The sequence below is a fragment of the Octodon degus genome, unplaced genomic scaffold (assembly GCF_000260255.1).
Source record: "Octodon degus isolate 3935 unplaced genomic scaffold, OctDeg1.0 scaffold00087, whole genome shotgun sequence".
Classification (NCBI taxonomy): domain Eukaryota; kingdom Metazoa; phylum Chordata; class Mammalia; order Rodentia; family Octodontidae; genus Octodon; species Octodon degus.
In genome coordinates, this window is record NW_004524663.1 from 3,714,593 (window position 1) to 3,734,158 (window position 19,566).

General features: G+C 38.0%; 1 protein-coding gene across 2 annotated transcripts in view; it reads left to right on the plus strand.

Moving 5' to 3' along the window:
* Ptar1 (protein prenyltransferase alpha subunit repeat containing 1) overlaps positions 1 to 19,566 on the plus strand; it is a 49,564-nt gene that overhangs the window by 7,993 nt on the left and 22,005 nt on the right. For both annotated transcript variants that reach the window (XR_002822341.1, XM_004637165.2), the window contains exons 2-3: positions 358 to 527; positions 9,925 to 9,991. Coding sequence is in view for 1 of the 2 variants with exons in the window: in XM_004637165.2 (XP_004637222.1) it covers positions 358 to 527; positions 9,925 to 9,991 (237 nt within the window). In the remaining variant the exon portion in view is untranslated. The remainder of the gene's footprint in view (positions 1 to 357; positions 528 to 9,924; positions 9,992 to 19,566) is intronic.

Genomic DNA, 19,566 nt, shown 5'->3' on the forward strand with positions numbered 1-19,566 from the left:
CCACTAATAAACATTTGGATTGGTTCCTGTTTTGTTGCAGTGAACATTCTGGTCACATACTTGACGATAGGATAAATTCTGGTCAGTGCAATTACCAAATACAGTACAGTTTTTTAAATTTTGAAAGGTATTTTCAAATTGTCATACAAAGGTAAGAGCATTTTTTAATCTTGTTTGCAGAAATAATCTATTGTACTATTTTCCCCATATTCTTGGCATTACCAGCAAATTTTATATCTTTTGGTTTTTACTATAGTAGGTTAGGTAAATAATATTTTAAAGAAAAGGAAATATGTGTGTGGGAGATTTTGAGTAGACCAGTGTTATCTTTAATTCTCTGTTATGTTTTATATTAAGAGATGAAATTGGCCTGATTCCATGTCCTGAAGCAAGGTATAACCGGAGCCCCATCGTACTGGTTGAAAACAAACTCGGTGTGGAGAGCTGGTGTGTCAAGTTTCTTTTACCGTACGTACACAACAAACTCCTTTTGTACAGAACGAGAAAGCAGTGGCTGAACAAAGATGGTGAGTATGAGCCGTATCTTCTTCTGGTTTTTAGAAGCAGCATAAAATACATGGGAAGAACCCTGGTCTGGGTGCTAAAACTCTAGTTTTGGCTCTTCCCTTCACTGCCTGACCAGGTCTCTTATCAAGTAAAGAATTTTGACTAGATCATTACTTTCCCGTTTTTACAGCTGCAGTGATGTATGACAGTCCCTTAAACCTGATTCCAGGCTACTGGCTACAGCCAAAGCAATTCTTATTTTACTGATGTATTGGAGTCATGTGTAAGATTTTATTTAAAGAAAGCATTCTCTATTTTTTGTATCAAGGATCAAACTCAGAACCTTGCACTTGCTAGGTAGGCACTTATGCCACTGAGCTATCGCCCTGGCAAGCATCCTCTCTTAATACAGCATTCAGACATAAAAAGAGTTTGACTATCTTGGAAGAGGCTTATGTCCCCTACAAGTACAATTTCTGATTTCAGGTATTTGAGTGTTTTACAAACAGTAGAACTTGTTTTTGTAGCAATCCAAATGAGGGCATGCAGATATCATCAACGTGGTAGTTAGGCTGTGATCCAGCATAGCGATTTCTCACTGTGCCGTTGCTCTGCGAATCCTAATTGAGCTCTGGCCTTATGAATCCTATTCCTGCACTGAGGTGAGCGAAAGAAAAATCATTCCAACATTTTCTTCTTCAAAACAATTCTTTTTATTTATTTTATTTATTTTTTTTTTTTTGTGGTACTGGGCATTGAACTCAGGACCTTACACTTGCCAGGCAAGCGCTTATTCTACTGAGCTATCTCCCCAGCCCAAAACAATTCTTTATTACAGCAGAAAATTCTTGATAACTCCGCCTTTCTGATTTTTGGTGTTCTGCATATTAATCTTCCATGTTTGCAAATCTGTTGATCCTTTTGGATTCATCTCAAATCTCATCTTGTGCGGTAGAGTGCACATCTAAGACTGTGACTTCTACTGTTTTTGTAAAACTTCTTTCTTTCCACATATAGCAGTACCTTCCAAAGCGCTCCTGGTCACTGTAAGCTGATTTTGAACAAGAATTTCATTTCCCAGAGAATGTAATTTCCAGTTCAATAGCTGTTACCAAGGGCCTAGTCATACCTGAAACTCTTCTAGGTACACTGAGGGATAAGAATGAATGACAAGTTGTCCACTGTTCTGGAAGTTTATAGTAGCATGCTAGTTTAGGGATAGGGGATTAAGAGTGTTGTTGATTTTCCTGAATTCCTTCCAGCACTGACCTTAGCATATTATCATAATAGGTTAAGTAGCCCTTTTCCCTGCTTAGACCATAAAAGTGGGGTTGAAGGTTTAATTGAGAGTAGTTTCTATTTTCTCTATGATTCATTTGGTTAGTACTCTGGCACGTGTTTCTTAACAAGAAGGCTTTGCCTAAATCCAAACGTAATTTGATTACATGACCTAAGTGTATGGCATAAACTTTAGTGTGTAAGATTAGACACAGACTAAAATGTAGGGGTATTTTTATTTAGGCCCTCTTTAATTTTCTAACCCATCACCAAATCATTAGTTTCAGTAATGGGGAGGTAGAAAGTAGCACCATATGAAACCAAGCTATTTTTTTGCTAAACTAAGCTATATTGTCTGTATTCTGCTGTACAGAAATATATAATTGGGCCAGTATGTAGCTGACTCTCATGTGGCAAGGAGAGATGGAATGATTCTCATAAAGAAGAAACAGTATGAATCTTTAAAAGTCACCTGTAGTTACAGTATTTGACAGCATTAGCTTTTGTGGTGCGCATGTGCCAGCCCACCTACTGTGTTCCTGTGTTTGTCCACGTTCTTTCCATTTCCATTTCTTGTCCTTCTGAAGTCTGTACTGCAGCCTTTGCTTTTCCCCCATCACATACTTCTAGTCTTGATAGTTCCAGGAGGCTTTCTATAGACAATAAAGTGGTTAAGCTTGCTCACTCACCTGAGGGTGTTTTTTTTTTGTAACTTTTGAATTCTGTTACAACTGTGCCTATGGGCATAGAAGCAACTTTCTGTTTTATTTTGTCCTGTATCCTTAGGGAATCCGCATTTAATTTCACGTTTTTGAGGGGGCAACATAGTTTAATGTGTTATCATCTATTGTTCAGTGTGCATATTATCATTAAAAATGAAGAAGTAGGGGCTGGGGAGATAGCTTAGTGACTAAGTGCCTGCCTAACAAGCACAAGGTCCTGAGTTCAATCCCGAGTAACAGAAAAAAAAAAAAAAAAAATGAAGTTGTTGCTTGACAGAAAAAGATATCTGAAAATACTGATAGAAGGGTATTATGCTTGACTTATGAACCAAAGCAATTAGAGCACAGAGGAAGTTTGCCAAGATACATACATCAAACTTATTAGGAAAAAAATTATTTCATGAAAATGCCATTTCTTTAAAACAGTTTTGCAGAAAATACCATATGTATAAGAAAAGCCATGTAAAGAAAGCCAACAACTTAAAGAACAATTCAGAATGTCATTGTCTACGTGATTGATCAGGCCAGAATCTTAAGCATCCATGTAAAGGTGACCTTGAATTCTGGGATAGATTTTTTTTCTCTTCCTAATCAAACTGAATTCATTCTCTTATAACCATAGCAGATTCCTTAGATGTTTAGAAAGCTTCCTGTTTAGTTACTTAGAGACTGCTGTTTTTTTATTGTTGTATTTTTTAAGTTGCTGTAATAAAAGCAATATTTGGTTTGGGAGAGGAATGCTGCTGTAGTTTGGGTTTTTGAGAAATCCCTGACAAATCCCACCCCGGCTGTGAGCCCAGCATTGATACTGACGAGGCAGAGCTCTGTCCCATAGTCTGCATTTGAGCCCTGGGCCCTTCTGTTGCTTTTTTTTTTTTTTTCCCCTTCAGTTTTTTTTAAAAATCATTCATTCATTCATTCATTCATTCATTCATTCATTTGGTGCAGTTTTGCTACACAGCTCAGACTAGTAGTGGTCCTCCTGTCTTAGCCTCCCCAGTGCTGGGATTAGACATGCACCAGGGGTTCCAGGACCGGCACAGCATGTGGTACAGGGACTCTAAACTTGGGTCCTTGCACCTGGCAGGCAGGCTCTTAGTGGGCTGAGCTGTCTCCCCAGTCTCCCTCCTGCTGCCTTTTACTTTACCATCTTCCACTTCCTCAGTCTACAGTCTCACCCTGTAGCTGTCTCTGTACAGCTGTTTCCTGCTTTTCATTTCTTCTGCGGGATAGACCTTCATTGTTTCTCACACAGACAGATGTCACTGCCTCATAACTGGTCTGTCCCACTTTCAGGCTCTTCTGTAATCCCTGCCCTTTGCATCAATAATGAAACACTTTTAACAGTAACTCCCTTCTTTGCTTTAGAGGGGAGGTTGTCAGAACCTCAGGACCAAACCAGGGGCATTATATTTCTTAAAAATGTCTTTGAGAAGTGCTTCTCTGAGATGTGTATTTGCTCCTCTTATTTTAATTTATTATTATTTTTTTATTTGGTGCAGAGTCTTGCTATGCAGCTCAGACTCATAGTGAGCCTCCTGTCTCAGCCTCCCCAGCGCTGAGATTACAGGTGTGCGCCCCCACATCCCATTTTGGTGACTGGTTGATTACACCCAGTGCCGGGCCAGCGCGGCACATCCTGGGGATTGATCCTGGGTCCTTGTGCTTGCCGGGGCGGTGCTTACATAGCTGAGCTATCTGCCTGGCCCTGCTCTTATTTTATTTAATTTATTTTTTTATGTATTTAGGACAGGGTCTACAGGGTCTCAGTACATAGACTGGACTCGTAGTGATTCTGCTGTTTTCAGCCTCCCAGGTGCTGGGATTACAGGCATGTGCCACTATGCCCAGTCTCATTTGTCATCTGAGGGTCCCTTGGTGCAGGGCCAGCCCAGCACGCTAGGGATTGAACCCTGGTCCCTACATCTGCCTGAACGGGTGCTTTAGTTGCTGAGCTGTGTGGCCAGCACTCTGCTCTTGTTTGAACGTATGTCTGCTCCTCCTAGGTCCTGATGCCTACCCAGTCAGGGTAGTTTAAAGTCACGAGCGTTGTGTTCTGTGCTGTCCACATCCTCGCCTGCCCCCAGTGCTTTCCTCCAGCTCACATTCATCATGCTGCAGCAGGATGCAGATTTATTTCATTTGGCTTATATAATATTTTAATAATTATTCTTAATTAGTTGCATGCTTGTTTCAAATCAGGATGAAAATCTGGGCTTCAGTCTTCTCTTGAAAAGTCAGGCAGCTTATGTACACAGGTTCGTACACAGCAGCTAGCGAAGCTCAGCCCCCACTTTTCTTACAAGGGCAAGTCTTCTGGTTTACCACATCTTTTCACACCTTTCAGACACTGAACCATAGTGTCATTTACCTTACCGGTTTCAATTTTCTCCTGTTTTGACATTCATTAGAACTCCTTGAGCATTTGCGTTTGGAGCATTTTGGCAGTACACTGCGGCCGTAGCCCACATTATTGCAGCCTCTGACGTGCCTGTGTCTGACTCTCATGCTTCTGCTGCGGCCGTCCTTATACCATACTGTTACCGTGCGTGAGGTGCCTAGCCTAGGCACACGTGCTCACTGACGTTCAACTCTGGGTAGTAGTTTTGGCTGCTTTGGGAATAGATAATTCTGTATACTCTTATGGGAGTGCTTTATTCAGGCAGCTTGCATAATAACACTTGCCAAACTAAATTGTAGTTTGATGATTTAAATAAGATTTCCCCCTACTGGTTTGTGAGATTGGAATGGAGATTATGGCTCATCTTTATTTATGCAGCACATTTCTGTGCTAAGGCGACCCTTACCAAATTAATAACAAGGATTCTCTAAGCAGGAGTTCTTAGTTTAGTCTAGCTATCAAGTCTGACTCTGCTGTATAATAAAAATAACTTACCTTAATCTGTCTTCACAAGTAATCAATGTATTTTGGAAGAAGAGATTAGCCAATGCAAGTTGACTCTGAATTTATTTGTAAATGCATAAAAGTCTTTCTCTGTCAGGTGTCAAACTCATTGATCATTACCAGGTGCTGCAGCATTGGACCATTTCTAAAATGCAGTACAGCAAAGAATGCATATTAAGTTTTCTCTAACTTCTGTCTCATCCTGTGTCCTTTCCTTGTTACAGCTGGAATTTAGCCACTTTCCTATATACCGTGTGACCTGGTTTCATTTTTTTCTCTATGATATGATGATGGGTCAGTAGTATATTCAAGTATGTGTAATGATCATTTCTTTGCTGGTATTTATTCTGATGTGTGATATTTAAATTCAAGAGACTGTAGGACTTTGAATAGTGCATATCTTTTGGGTAAGGCTAGAGAAGAAGGGATACATAGTTGGCAAAATTTAGAGTGAAGTTACTATATGAAATAATTACAGTAAATGCTTGGTTATACATGTTTGTCTCCTGAGCTTTTGGTTTGGTCTGTTCCGCAGGGTGCCGAGTATTTGCCTGTAGAGTACTAAAGTGGACAGAGTATCTGCTTTGCAGGAAGATGGATTTGCTCGGGGCACCAGCGTCCTGAAGTCACTTACTGTGTCTTTAGGCGGAGTACTTCCCCTTCGTTGCTGTTTCCACACAAGGGGAAGGGTGAACTAATCAGGACCTCAGAGACTTTCCCTGAGGAGTTAGTTCTTTACATCATGGGTTTCTAACCTAGTTACCACACCTTTATTAGCCTGCCTGCCCACCTTCCTTCCTTCCCTCCCTTCCTCCCTTTCTGGGATCAAACTTGGAACCTTTCACTTGCTAGGCAGGTGCTTAAGTCTCTGACTAGTTTTCCTATGTCTAACATTCCACTTCACCTCCCTATATCTTGCATGGTAACTTGAGTTCTTAGTCACGAAGTTAGTAGTTTGTCAAAAAGGAGGGCTTGTGGTTGTGTATGTTACTGATTTGGTTACTGCTAGTTAGTTGAGGCCATTGATGTTTTAAATCTTGAGTTTCCAAGAATCTAAAAAATTGGAAAAAAAAAATCTCTGTTCAGGGATCCTTGCCCAGCCAGTTCAGCTTGTTTGCCTCCTCCAGAAGCATCCAGGTCCAGTATCACTGTGGAACTGGGCTAGGAGACGCAAGCTTTGAAGGAGGAATCGGTACTATCTTGACACTTCATGTTTTTAATCATTTAATACCCCTATCTGGAAGTATTGTTATTAGCTACAAATGAGGAGGAAACTCTGAAGCACACGCATAGGGAAGGACAGTTGTGTTAAAAGTACACGTGAGGGCCGGGGATATAGCTCAGTGGCAGAGTGCCTGACTGGCAAATGAAAGGTCCTGAGTTCGATTCCTGGTACCAAAAAAATGCTGTCTATGTAAAATTACACACAATATCAACTATCATTCGTTACACATTTTCTTTACCTAGTGGTATAATGGCTTATTGAAAAATTGTAGACGTCAAAGAGATTGTAAAAGCTTTCCCATCTTGTCCAAAGTTTACCATATAGCTGCTTAAGTACTTAGTGGTTTTTGTTATTTTATAAGTTTAGTTTCGTTGCCTCATAATTTCTGATGTCTGTAATGTTGAAAATACTCATTCTTGGTGGTAAGTCACAGTGATATTTATTTGAACAAATACTTATTGAGCACTCACTGTATTAGACAGCAATAGTGAATTGGAATAAAATTTCACCCTGCATAACACTGAAATGGTTATTCCCCACTTCATAGGTAATGAAACTAAGGTTCAAAGAGGTTATGTTTTGTAGGTGTAAGTGGAGAAACTGCAATTCAAACTAAAGCAGAGTGGCTCTTGCCACCCCTTTATGCTGTGGACTAATATTCAGCTTCATTTGATGGAAGCCATGTCTTAACTTATTTTCCCTCAGTTCCTGGTTTATTATAGGTGCTCACAAAAATTCATTGAGTGAATAATTTGAAGATGTATTAAGGAGGACCTGCCTCCTTAACTTATAGTCTAAAAGGATAATATTTATGTAATGAAATATGATGCACAAGAAAATGGATGAAAGATTTTTCTCACTAATTGAGTGCTTCCTGGGAGAAAAATGTACTTAACAATTCCTGAGATAGAAAGTGTTTGTGTTGTTATTCTTTATGTTGACACATAGGGAGAGATTTCTGGTAGAAAGCGTAATCAGCAGATCAGTTTGTGTTGTGTCCTAAAAGAGAAGGTAGGCAGATGAGAGGCATATTCAGAGGGTGGTGGGATTTGATTTTGGTTGGAGTTTAGCATGTGCAAGGAAAAAGTGAAATGCCAGGCTGAGAGGAGGTTGGGACCATGTTTTTGAAGGGTTCATATTTGAAAGTACATTCTTTTGCTCCCAGTTTTCTCATTGAGAGCAGGCTGTGTGTGATGTTCCATGCCTCTTCACCTTGCCAGACCTTTTTCCATGGTCTGCAGAGCTTTTACTGCCATATTCATTTAGTCTCCCATAGGTACACCTTCTAGCTGTACTAGAATGAGTACAGCTTCTTTTGTAGGCGTCATAGTGTGGTATGTTCTCTTACTTCCCAGTTGTTTCATTTTGACTTATGTAAGTATTTGTGTATATGTTCTCTCCAACTAAAGGTTGATCTCATTAAGGACAAGATAAAGTTTTTAAATTAACCTATTCTTTTAGTCCTAAGGGATCAGTTTAACCTTTATCCATTGCCAGTGCTTGGAATATTAGTGGAATTACATGAATGTAGTACAGAACATTGTGCTGTTATCCTTGGTAGATATTAAATATTGAATGTACTAAAAGTGAAGGAAATGATTAATTAGAGTATTCTTCAGAGACATACCATGTTTATGCAAAGGATAACTTATGATAGGAAAGATGCAGGTCAAAATGTAGGCTGGTCCTGTTTGGTGCTGATGATTATACGTGACAGTATGCTCAATAGCAATGAAATCATGAGCCCCAAATAAATGTCACCATCATCTATTAAGATGGAGTGTGAACAGGATAATTGCTTTTATGAACTAGAATATTTTTAAATGACTATACGTTGTACTTATATGTAAACATTTAAGTACTTTGTTCTTAGATTTTTATGTTTATCTTTTACTTAAACATGGAAAATATCCTAATTACTTATTGCAGGGAGAAATTTTAGTTGCAGTATAATTGATTTGTTAAAAACAGTTAGATGTTAACTTGTCACAAATAATTAAGTGATTGGGCAAATTGCTTAAACTTTGTAAATCGCATTTTCTCTGCCAATAAAGTAGAATAAGAATGTTTTGGAGGTTGATTATGAGAATTAAATGAAATAATGTGAATGAAGTACTTAATATCATGTCTAGTACATAGTGATACTAAATAAACTATAGCAATTATTTTGATTTAGTTACTTCAGATACATGCTTGATAGAGTTACTTAATTCAGTTTTGTGTCTCTTAATTTTATAATCTTAGCCTAGATTGTTTTTCAATTTTAGTAAAAGTAAATATGTCTACATTTTCTTTTGTTCTTTTAAAAGTATGCCTTAGAGCTTATTTCAATATTTAAGAGTTTTGTCAAGCTCACGAGATAGCTTTGTAAAAGCAAATAGGCTATTCACAGGTGAATTTTAAGTATATGTGCTGCCCAAGGGAGCACTAGATGAGCTTTAAGTAGTAGACAAAATGAAAGACACTCATGGAAATAGATGTAACATTGTAATTTAAAGTACAGGTTTTTAATATCCATCACATTGGTTTTGTGTTGGGCTGCTGGAGATCCAACCCAGGGCCAAGACAAGCGCCCTGCCACTGAGCTGCGTCACCAGCACCATCTCATTGAGCTTGAACAACAAAACTATGTAGATCAAAATTATAAGCAGTTTCTTCAGTTTACTTCATTGAATTCTCTTAAGTTGACTCATCTGTCACTTGGCATTATTAATGGTCCATTTGGAGGACAATGTACAAACACGGGGAGCCATACAGGTTTTCTGTTGTTTTCACATAGTAGTTATACCTCAGGAGCTATATCCAAAAGAAGGAAACTGCAAGATAAAATATTTTAAAATATAGTAATTTTATCATTGCTATAAATGTGCACAAGAAAGAAACATTTTGCAGAAGAATGTAATGAGTTACACTGGGTTGGCTGATGACTTGTTTTTTCCCCTTTTGAAAATTTGTACATATTAAATACTTGGAATATTAATGGACCTAACTGAATTCTTTGGTAAATATTAAATCAGTGCCCAAAACTAAAATAATCAAATTATATTGTAAAGTTATTAAGTGTCAACTTTTAAAAGAGTTTGTTATAAATAGAAGGAAGTCATGGAAGATGCTTTGCATATACAGTACATCCCTTACAGCTGAGTGCCAGGGTGTCTGTCATTAAAATTAGTATGTCTTGAGATCTGTGATACTATGAGTGTGAATGCAAGAAAGAAAACCTTTAAAGAGACCAGGCTCTGAAGGGTAGGACTATTTGTTTTTAATATGACTTCTTTTTATTTTAGAATTGATAGATGTCACGTGTACTCTGCTGCTTCTAAACCCAGATTTTACCACGGCATGGAATGTGAGGTACATAATTTTCATAAGTGATAAGATGAAGTCTGTCCGTATTTCTGAAGATTTATGAGTTGTTAGATGTTCGAAAGATTAAATATAAGCTATTATATCCATGATGTCCTATACTTATGTCTTCTATCCATTCTTTCTATCTCCATGACAGTTGTCATAAATACTCCATATTCTTTTCTGCATGTCTGTGTCTGATTTCTATAAATTTTCTTGCCTCAGAAGTTTCATTTTGAATTATAGTATACTCTTTGGTGCATGCTTTTCTTTTCCTTCCTTTCGGGGAAGTGGGGTATGGGCAGCTGGCAAAACGGAGTGGTTGGTAGGACAACTGCAGCACAGAAGAAAATGCGGGATGAAGATGCAAGGCTGCGGTGTTTAGTCTCGGCTTATCACTAACATTGGGACCCCCAGGGCAAGGCGTCAGGAGTCTGACCATGTTTCAGAGAAAGACCATGGTTTTCATATTATATTCTTTGAATCTAAGTATTACAGATTTTAAAGAAAATACTTAGTAGAAATAATACAATTCAGAACAGCATTTTTTTTTTTCAGTTAACATGTATGTGTATACACATTTAAAATTCCTTTAGAATAGAGGAAAGCAGAATGCAAATTATAGTTAAATGAAAATAAAATTCCATTGAACATTCTGAATCTTTTAATATAACCTAAATCATACAGTTAAATTTTCTGTGCATTTTAAGATCACATTTTGAGTTACTGTTTTATAATATCTATTAAAGTTTATATTTATAACTAATTAAGAACTTGTTTTTCTTAAAGTGTCCTTTAAATAATGAATGACCAGAAATCTATAGAGTAAGGAGTAAAATGTATAGAATGAGATACAAGGTTTTAAATATTTATGAATTTTGAGCTCTGCTTTTCTAATGGGAAGCACTGCAGTAGGTAGGGAATAGACTGTTTATTGAGTGGTTACTTTATTTCAAGGGCCATACTGCATAATTCATTATCTCATATACATACAGTACTTGAGAACATTTATTGATTCATATATTTCTTTGTTAATTACTGTGTGCTAGATGTAGACACTAGAATCATGAATAGAGCATACAAAAGTCTCTTAGTAGTGGGCAAAAAGTAATAAGGGCATTCAGAGGTAAAATATAGATCAAGTGGTGGCAAATCCTGTGGAGAAAGTGAGGAAGGAATGCAGGAGAGGCCAGAAGGACAAGGAGGTGTTGTTGCGGGGTTTTGCTCTTTGCAGTCCCCAGCGCCTCCGCACAGCTGCATTTCTAATTCCCCAGTTGCTACCCTTCCCAACTCCCCTTTGGAAACAGGGCCTAACTAAGCTGTTCAGGCTGAACCAAAATTCATGAATCTCTAGCCTCATTGTCCCAGAGAACTGGCAATACAGGCTTTGCCCTTACATGTTCCCTATAGGGAACATTTGAGGAAAACCAACATGAATTTAGGGGTCAAAGCCTTAGTTCTGTGGTAAGAGCCTTCCAAGTAAAAGGAACTGCAGATGAAGAATCCCTCAGTCGTGCCTAAAGTGACCCTGAATGTTCTGAGACAGCAAGAAGTCAGCATTGCTAACGTAGTGGAGAAAGGAGAATAGCAAGCCAGATCTGGCAGTGTTGTGGCTGTGTTCGTAAGACCTTACACCAACTTCAACTTTTACTAAGGATGAGAGAGTCATGACATTCCCTGAGATGAGAAGGGACTGTAGCTTGGGTTGGAAACTGAGTCCTGTGCGGGAAGTAGAGGGTACAAGTACAGGGAGTGGGTCTGGAGTTAGGAAGCGGTTGCAGTGATTTGCAGGAAGATGATGGTGACTTGAAGAGCTCAGCTCTGGAAATGGTGAATAGCTGTAAAATCTGCCTGGATTCTAAATTAGATATGAAAGGAAGGAATCGGGCTTGAGTTGGGTTTTGCCTGGGGCTAGTGGAAAGAGAATTGCCATTTTCTGAAAAGGAGATGGTGGCTAGAAGTCAGAGTTCAGTTGAGGACATACTAGTTTTGTGTCCATCTAGAGGTACATTAATCTAAAAGTTCAGGGTATAAAACTTGGGCCAGATAAAAATTAGGAATTGCTAGATTATAGTTTTAAAGCCACATAACCAAGATCTGCAAAGTAGTAAGTGCAGATAGCAAAAACAACCAGGTCAAAGTCTGCACATTGAGCTGCTTCAGTATTTCCTGAGGCCCGTACAGTAACCACTAGCTGCCATTTCTGTTGAGCCCTGGAAATGTGACTAGTCCCCGAGGAGGTGTGCTAGACACGTAGCTGTGCACCAGATTTTGAAGACTTAAGTACCCAAGGGAGTGAAATGGTGCATTTTAAAAAATTAATTACTTGTTGAAATTATAACATTTTGGATATGTTGAATTAAAATAAACTTATATAGTATTTGTTTTTAATATAGCTGTTAGAAAAATTTTAAATCATGTATGTACTCACTTTGTGACTCACGTATTTCTGTTGAGCAGTACTGTTCTAGAGTTTGCAAGATAAGGAAAAATCAGCAAAAAGGACTCTTAGGAAGATACTGTGAACTTACAGTGGAGAGCTTTTGAAGGTTAGGAATGTGTCTCTGTTTTGTTCTTTTGTTGTTGTTTTTCTTTGTTTCTCTAATGCCTGGCACCAAAGAAACATGAAGTTTGCAAACTGCACAGTGAACGTAAATTCATTGAAAAAGAAATGAATGTTTTGGGGAAGGAAGAATGTCTCGTGTTTTCACATTGTCAACATTAGAGAGGAATTGAAAATCCTTTACAATTTTTTTTCTAGCAAGCCAGGCGTGGTGGCGAGCAGTATACCCTGTGCTTGGGAGGCAGAAGGATCGCAAATGTGGGGTCATCCTGCAGCATGATCCTACCTCTAGAAACAAGAAGAAAACAGCAAAACAAGTACTAGCGTAATGTGTAAACAGGTGCACATACCTCCATGTCTATACACATACATCTGTATAAACATATGTACACACACATTATTCATTAGATATCTATAAGGCAGTGAGGTGTGGGAGAGAGAATCTGGGCCATGCAACTTGGTTCTGTTTCATCACTTAAGTAGCAGTTGACTTAGGGCAAAACTTTTCATTTCTCAAGAGTTTCAGTTTATTTATTTATTTATTAAAATTTATTTATTTATTTATTTATTTTTAAGAGTTTCAGTTTATAAAGTAAGATTTCAACTAAATTTGTTTTTGTGCTTCTTTCAAAACTAATGTTTTTGATTATTTGTAGCTTAGCGTCTTTTGAAAAGAAATTGCTTCATAAATCTAACTTCAGTGATGGGTATACCAATTAATATTGAAAGATGAATAAAGTTTTGTTATAAGTAAAAGATAATCTTGATTTTTTTTTTAATCCATTGTGGATATGTGCTTTGGTAAATTTTGATTTGTAGTCACTGATTATCACAAAATCATGCTTGCATTTTAAACAAAAAACTAACTGGAAGCAAACTGGTCTAGACTTGTAAGGTGTTTTTTACAAACCAAATACTCAGCACTTTGTGTTGCATTTGGTATATTTCTTTAGCAACCCTGGGAAACATTGAATGACTTTTATTATATTTTACAGACTTTTAAGAATATGCTCTGAGTAGTGCTCAGGTTCAAGTTCTTAATTTTACAATATCAGGGAGGAAGTTTTTGAGCTGATCTCCTGTGATTATAGTAAATGGCTGTCATTTTTTTCATAAAACCCTTGTTGTTAAAAAATGACTGCTTTTGCTTTGAAAGATGGTGAATTACTTGATGTTAGAAGTTGGCTTGATTGTCCTGCCTTTTCATCAGTCTGCGAACTTCAGAGTAAACAGAATGTCTGTGAGCGGCTGTGGTGGCTGATGCCCAGCGCCAGTGTCGTGTTCCTTACTCAGCCTATTGATTGAACTGATGACTTTGTATTATGCACATTAGAGGTTTAGTTCTCACAATTGGAGTTAGGAAGCCTTGAACAAATTAATGAACGTCTCCAATCCTCAGTTTTCTCTTCTATAAAATTGAGGAAATACTAGGTGGAACCATTTGAATTTTTTTTCTAGATCAAAATACTGATTTTTTTTTTTTTTTTTAAATTTTAGGGAAGGGTCTACAGGGTGTTCAGGGTCTCACTACTGGATTGGACTCATAGTGATCCGCCTGTTCACAGCCGCCCAAGAGCTGGGATGATGTGCACATCACCACACCTAGTCTCAATTGCTGTCTCAGCATGCCCCAGGGGCAGGACCCACATAGCAGGCCTGGGCATCAAACCCCTGGCCCCTGCACCTGATCGTAGGCACTGTAATCCGCTGAGCTATTTGGCCGGCCCAAAATACTGAATTTGAATCTCAGCAGTAGATACTGATTTCTAACACTATTCTCTATTAAAGAAACTAGGCTTCTTGGAAAAATAGATGATGCTAGACTTAGGGCAGAAAGTATATAAGATGATGGTGGTACATCTTGTGGAGCCAGAATGTAAAGAAACTATTCAAAGTATAGTCCAGTGGGGTGGTGTGACAGGGACATGTGTACTACTTAAAAGAACTTCAAATAGCAAAAGCTGGAGTGATTTCAGCAACAAAGTAAGTTCAGTAGTCCTCGTTTGTCATGTGGGTGCCTAAAACAAAGAAAAATATGGATTTTTTCCTAGTTAGGGACTAATGAATTTATGCAGAAGGGATACACTGCTCAAGGGATAATTCAAACCCTGGGCTGTGCTACTGGGGTCTCATCGCGTGCTTCCACACAACGTGCCATTTACAACTTACACGTTAGTTTTGGAATTTGCTATTTAAAATTTTTGAACTCTGCTTCGCCATAGGTGACTTAAACTGTGGATATGGGGGAAATTACTTTGACATGGTATTGGTTTATAATCCAGAATATAAAACAAATATCCAGAAGTCCACCCTGACATAAAAGAATCAGTGAATAAATAAGTAGGAGGCAGATGACAACCGTGCTGTTGGTTGGTTAATCTAGGTAATCCCCCTAAGAAGGCAGAGCATTATTCACCATTCCTAAGTGTAAGCTGTACATTGAAGCAGAAAATCATTGATTTCCTGCCAAAAAGTAGTAAACAAACCTGACATAACATCACTGCAGCCATTTAATCCAGGTCATCAACCTGATAAGTTGTGTTGATTGTATGTGGCCCTGACCTGATGTGTGGTCTTCCTCCTCCATGCCCATAGCCCAAGCTTAAACACAATAAAAGTATTGTATCATGTCACAAGTACTCAAAAATATCGAAACCATTAAAAACAAAATGAAGGGCCGGCCAAATAGCTCAGCAGAGGAAAGTGCCTGCAAGCAGGCACAAGGGCTCGGGGTTCGATCCCTGGGCCTGCCATACTGGCCCCGCCCCTGGGGTGCATTGAGACTGGGCGTGGTGGCGCGTGCCTATAATCCCAGCTCTTAGGAGGCTGTAAACAGGCGGATCACTACGAGTCCAATCTAGTAGTGAGACCTGAACACCCTTTAGACCCTTCCCTAAAATATAAACAAAACAAAACAAAATGGGCCTAGAATCCTGTAGCATAACCAAAATGTAATGCGCCTTCTGGAAGGGGCCCTGGAGTAAAGAAAGGAAATTTGGTTAAAAAACAAACAGAAAACTAAGGAATTTGAGTAAAATACAGACTTCAGTGATGTCAACATTAGCTCACCAATTTTGAGAAAAATACCATGGTAATAATAGAGGACGTTGACAATAGGGAAACCAGGTGCAGAGTATGAATTCTCTCTGTTGTCCTTGTAACATCTCTTCATTTGTTTTTTTCCAAAAAGATTGAATATTGATATTTTCACATGGACCAACAATTCTTATAGGGTTATTGTAAAAAGTAAACTAGATAACAGTCATTGAGCAGTGATTAGAGAAAATGTTCTATGCAGCTGACTGTTACTATTTTAGACAGTGAAGGTTGGAGGAGAAAGACAGTGGCATTTGTATATAACATTCCTTATGATGTACCAACTACAGAGCTAACCAGTAAATTCAGCCTCAGCCAAAATAAACAGCAGAAGTGTGAAAGAAAGCCCAGTGTCTCCTAGACAGAGGGAGTGCGGTGGACTGCTCACCTTGGCGGCTGCACGAGTTTAGCTATAGGACGAGGTGGTTTTGCCTAGTGAGTAAGAGTTTTCAATGGAAAGTGGTGAGAGGTTTTTTTTGTTTAGTAAAAATACATAACAAAGATTTCAAATAGGTTACTTTTATCATTTCAAAAATGTGCTATATAGAAAACCTCATTGCTTTTACAATTCTACTTTTATCATTTTTCAAAAATTTATATCCTTACTCCCTTACCTCCCATTTCAGACAGTGGTGCCTCTCTTGTACATAGTTCTTCCCACAAAGCTGTGCGTAGCGTTGCTCCTTACCGTTTCTGCTCTCCAACCCCAAAATAATGGAGGCTTTTTCCTTCCTCATTTTCCTAATGTTTATTTGATGATCCTAGGCTCATTGCTTCTTCTGTTAGCCGTGTTCTACCTAAGAAGCAGAAGCTGGACTTTTCAGCATGCAGGCACCTAAAGCTTCCTCTGATAGATCCACCTTACCTTAAGGTAGCACCCCATTTATCCAACAAGAAAAATTTCCCCTGGGCGTGGTGATGCATGCCTGTAACCCCAGCAATTGGGAGGCTGAGGCAGGAGGATTGCTGTAAGTTCAAGGTCAGCCTGGGCTACAAGGTAAGCTCAAGACCAGTCTGAACTGTGTAGTGAGACCCTGTCTCAAAAAGACAAAAAAATTCTCCCCCCCCAATTTCTTTTTAGGCCAGTACTGTATCCCTATATAATCTTTAGGGGATACACATGAAGTAAGTTAATGCCTTAAAATTTATTTTGACTTAATTACACAACTTTAAAATGACAGATGTTTTGGTTTATAAAATTTCACTTGCTTACATTTTATTAGTTATATTGAAATGCCTTCCATGACTTAGTTTATATCAATGACTTTGTCCTTTTTACCTGTCTGGAAGTATTCCAGATCCTATCCTTTTATATCTGAGTTGTTTGAGTTACAGTATTTTTACTTTTTTTTTTTTTTTTTTAAGATTAAGTTACTTATTTATTTGGTACAGTCTCTTGCTATGCAGCTCAGACTCATAGTGATCCACCTATCTCAGCCTCCCCAGGCACGCACCACCACACCCAGTTTCGTTGGCTAGCACAGTGCGGTGCCTCATGGCATGCAGTACCGGGAATCAGACCCAGGTCCTTGCACTTGCCAGGCAGGTGCTTAGATTGCCAAGCTATCTCCCAGGCTGAGGTACAGTACTCTTTGAATCTATCTGACTGGAAATTTTGCCTTCATTCATATTCCTCTTGAAACTGTGAATTCATTAAAGTAGTTAATCTTTTATTATACCTCTAGGTTAGGATTGCCATCACTTAAGCACTTAGAATATTTTTTTAAATACAATCTTTATTAAAAACTTGTTTGCAGCTGGTGAGATAGCTTAGCAGTCTAAAGTGCCTGCTTAGGCACACTTAGGCAGGCACAGGGGACAGAGCAAAAAAATTGTTTGCAACAGTATCCAACACCTTAAGATGTTCAGTCTTGCACCCAGACATGTTTATCAATTCATAATATTTTGCTTTCTTTGGTGTTTTTTTTTTGTTATGAGATTTCTTTTTAAGAGTCATATATATTGTTGGTTAAGGATGCTCCAGACTGAATTGTCATCCCCAAAATACAGCATTTTTCAAAACAAAATTAATAGAGGGCTCATAATTTAAGAAGCTTTGTAAATGCTCAAGTTGTAATTGACTCCCTCTTTTCTAAAGAAATATTTTATTATTTCCCCATACTTGGGAGTGAAGAGAGGAAGTTGTAAGTAACAATAAATTTAAATTTAGCAAATGGAGATTAAAGATAATACATTACATTCTTTGCAATAGTGGTTTCACATTTGCCTCTCCCAAAGGGCTTGTTCAGATGCCGTGCTCTGCTCCTCTGTCTGCAGGCCTGACAGTCTGCTTATCTCCTGTTTCCGAGTACACTGGTACCACTGTCTAGGGCTGCACTTAGAGCAAATACTATACTACAGATTAGTCAGAATTACATAGAGCAGTCTTTTTGTCCTTGTACCTCATAAGGAAAATGTTACTGGTTTCAGAAGAAAAGCTATCTAAGCGCATAGGAGCAATTGGCTGGTAGATTTTTGTGTGTGTGTTTTGTTTTTTAATAGAAAAGGGTTTCCTATATATTGAAAGGAAAATAGTCAAAGTAATCATAAACCTTTGTTTCAAATTCTTTTATAATGTTACCAACCTTAAAGCAACTACATAATAAGTATTTTCATTATTTGTGTTTTCATTTAAAAGGAAGTTTATCAATAAAAATTTAGAAATAGCACATTGCTACTTCAAAGAAAATTACTGTCACTTTTAGAACTAAATTCATCTAAGCAGCTGATATATAAGGGTTCTGGTTTGTTGTGCTTCAATGTCTATAAAACTAATCTTTTGCAAGAAGAACATTTTAAATCTTAACAAATGATCTGATTTTATTATAAAATAATATTGAGAATTAATTGGAAGCACACTTGTAACATTAGCACCTGTTATCAAAAATATATCTGATGATTGAGTGTGGAGGCACATGCCCATAATCGCAGGAGGTGAGAGGCTGAGGCAGGAGAGTTGCTGTGAGTTTGAGGCCAGCCGGGGTTTACGTGAGATCAAGGTCAGACTGAACTTCATAGTGAGATTTTGTCTCAAAAAAGCAAACAAACAAACAAACAAAAACAAAGAAAACAAAACACAGAAACAAAAACAAAACAAAAAGAAACCCCAGAAACTTACCTGGAAAATTAAATGTAAATTGCACTTAGTGAAAAATAGGTGCAACTAGTATGAAATTCTTTAAAGTTGCATTGAACGTTGTTTGAGCTTGATCAGCTTTAAAACATTTGTCTGTTATTTCAGCTTATATTAGAAAAACCCCAAACAGCTGCCTAGTATATTAAAGGCAAGTGTTTCACATGGTAATACCTCTTGAAAGTCTGATAGGTCCAAAGAAGTAACTGTGTATGAGCAAAAGACTTTTTTGTTTTTTCCCCATCAGTCTTTTAGAAAAGTAAAAAAGTTGGAAGCAACCTAGATACATTTGTAGGGAAAAAGAATATTAAATGATATCTATAGCCACTGAATGAAAGCCACTTGACCATTCAGAATACTCATTACAAAGATTGTATAGAACCCATAGGGAAATCCTTCAAATATGAGAGCAAGATATAAAATTGCACATTAAAAAATGTGAAAATGTGGGAAAATGTAGAATGGACAATTTAAACAATAACTTATGATAATCTTTTTTGTCACATCTCAGTTATATCCATGTTTTGGCTTTTGTGTGTGTGTGTGTGTGTGTGTGTGTGTGTGTGTGTGTGTGTAATGTGGTAGACTAGGAAGCCAGAGCAGATCTTGACTGTTAGAAAACTGCTATCTAAGCACACAACTTTTGAGATGAGATAGTGAAGAAAGCATCTTTGCTGTGACCCAAATAGTTGACTGAAGTTCCGCTGTTGGCCTAAGAGAAGCTCTTCTTATTATGTATTCATTTTGAGATTATGAAAATGCATTGTTAATTAGTGTGTGTGACATTTA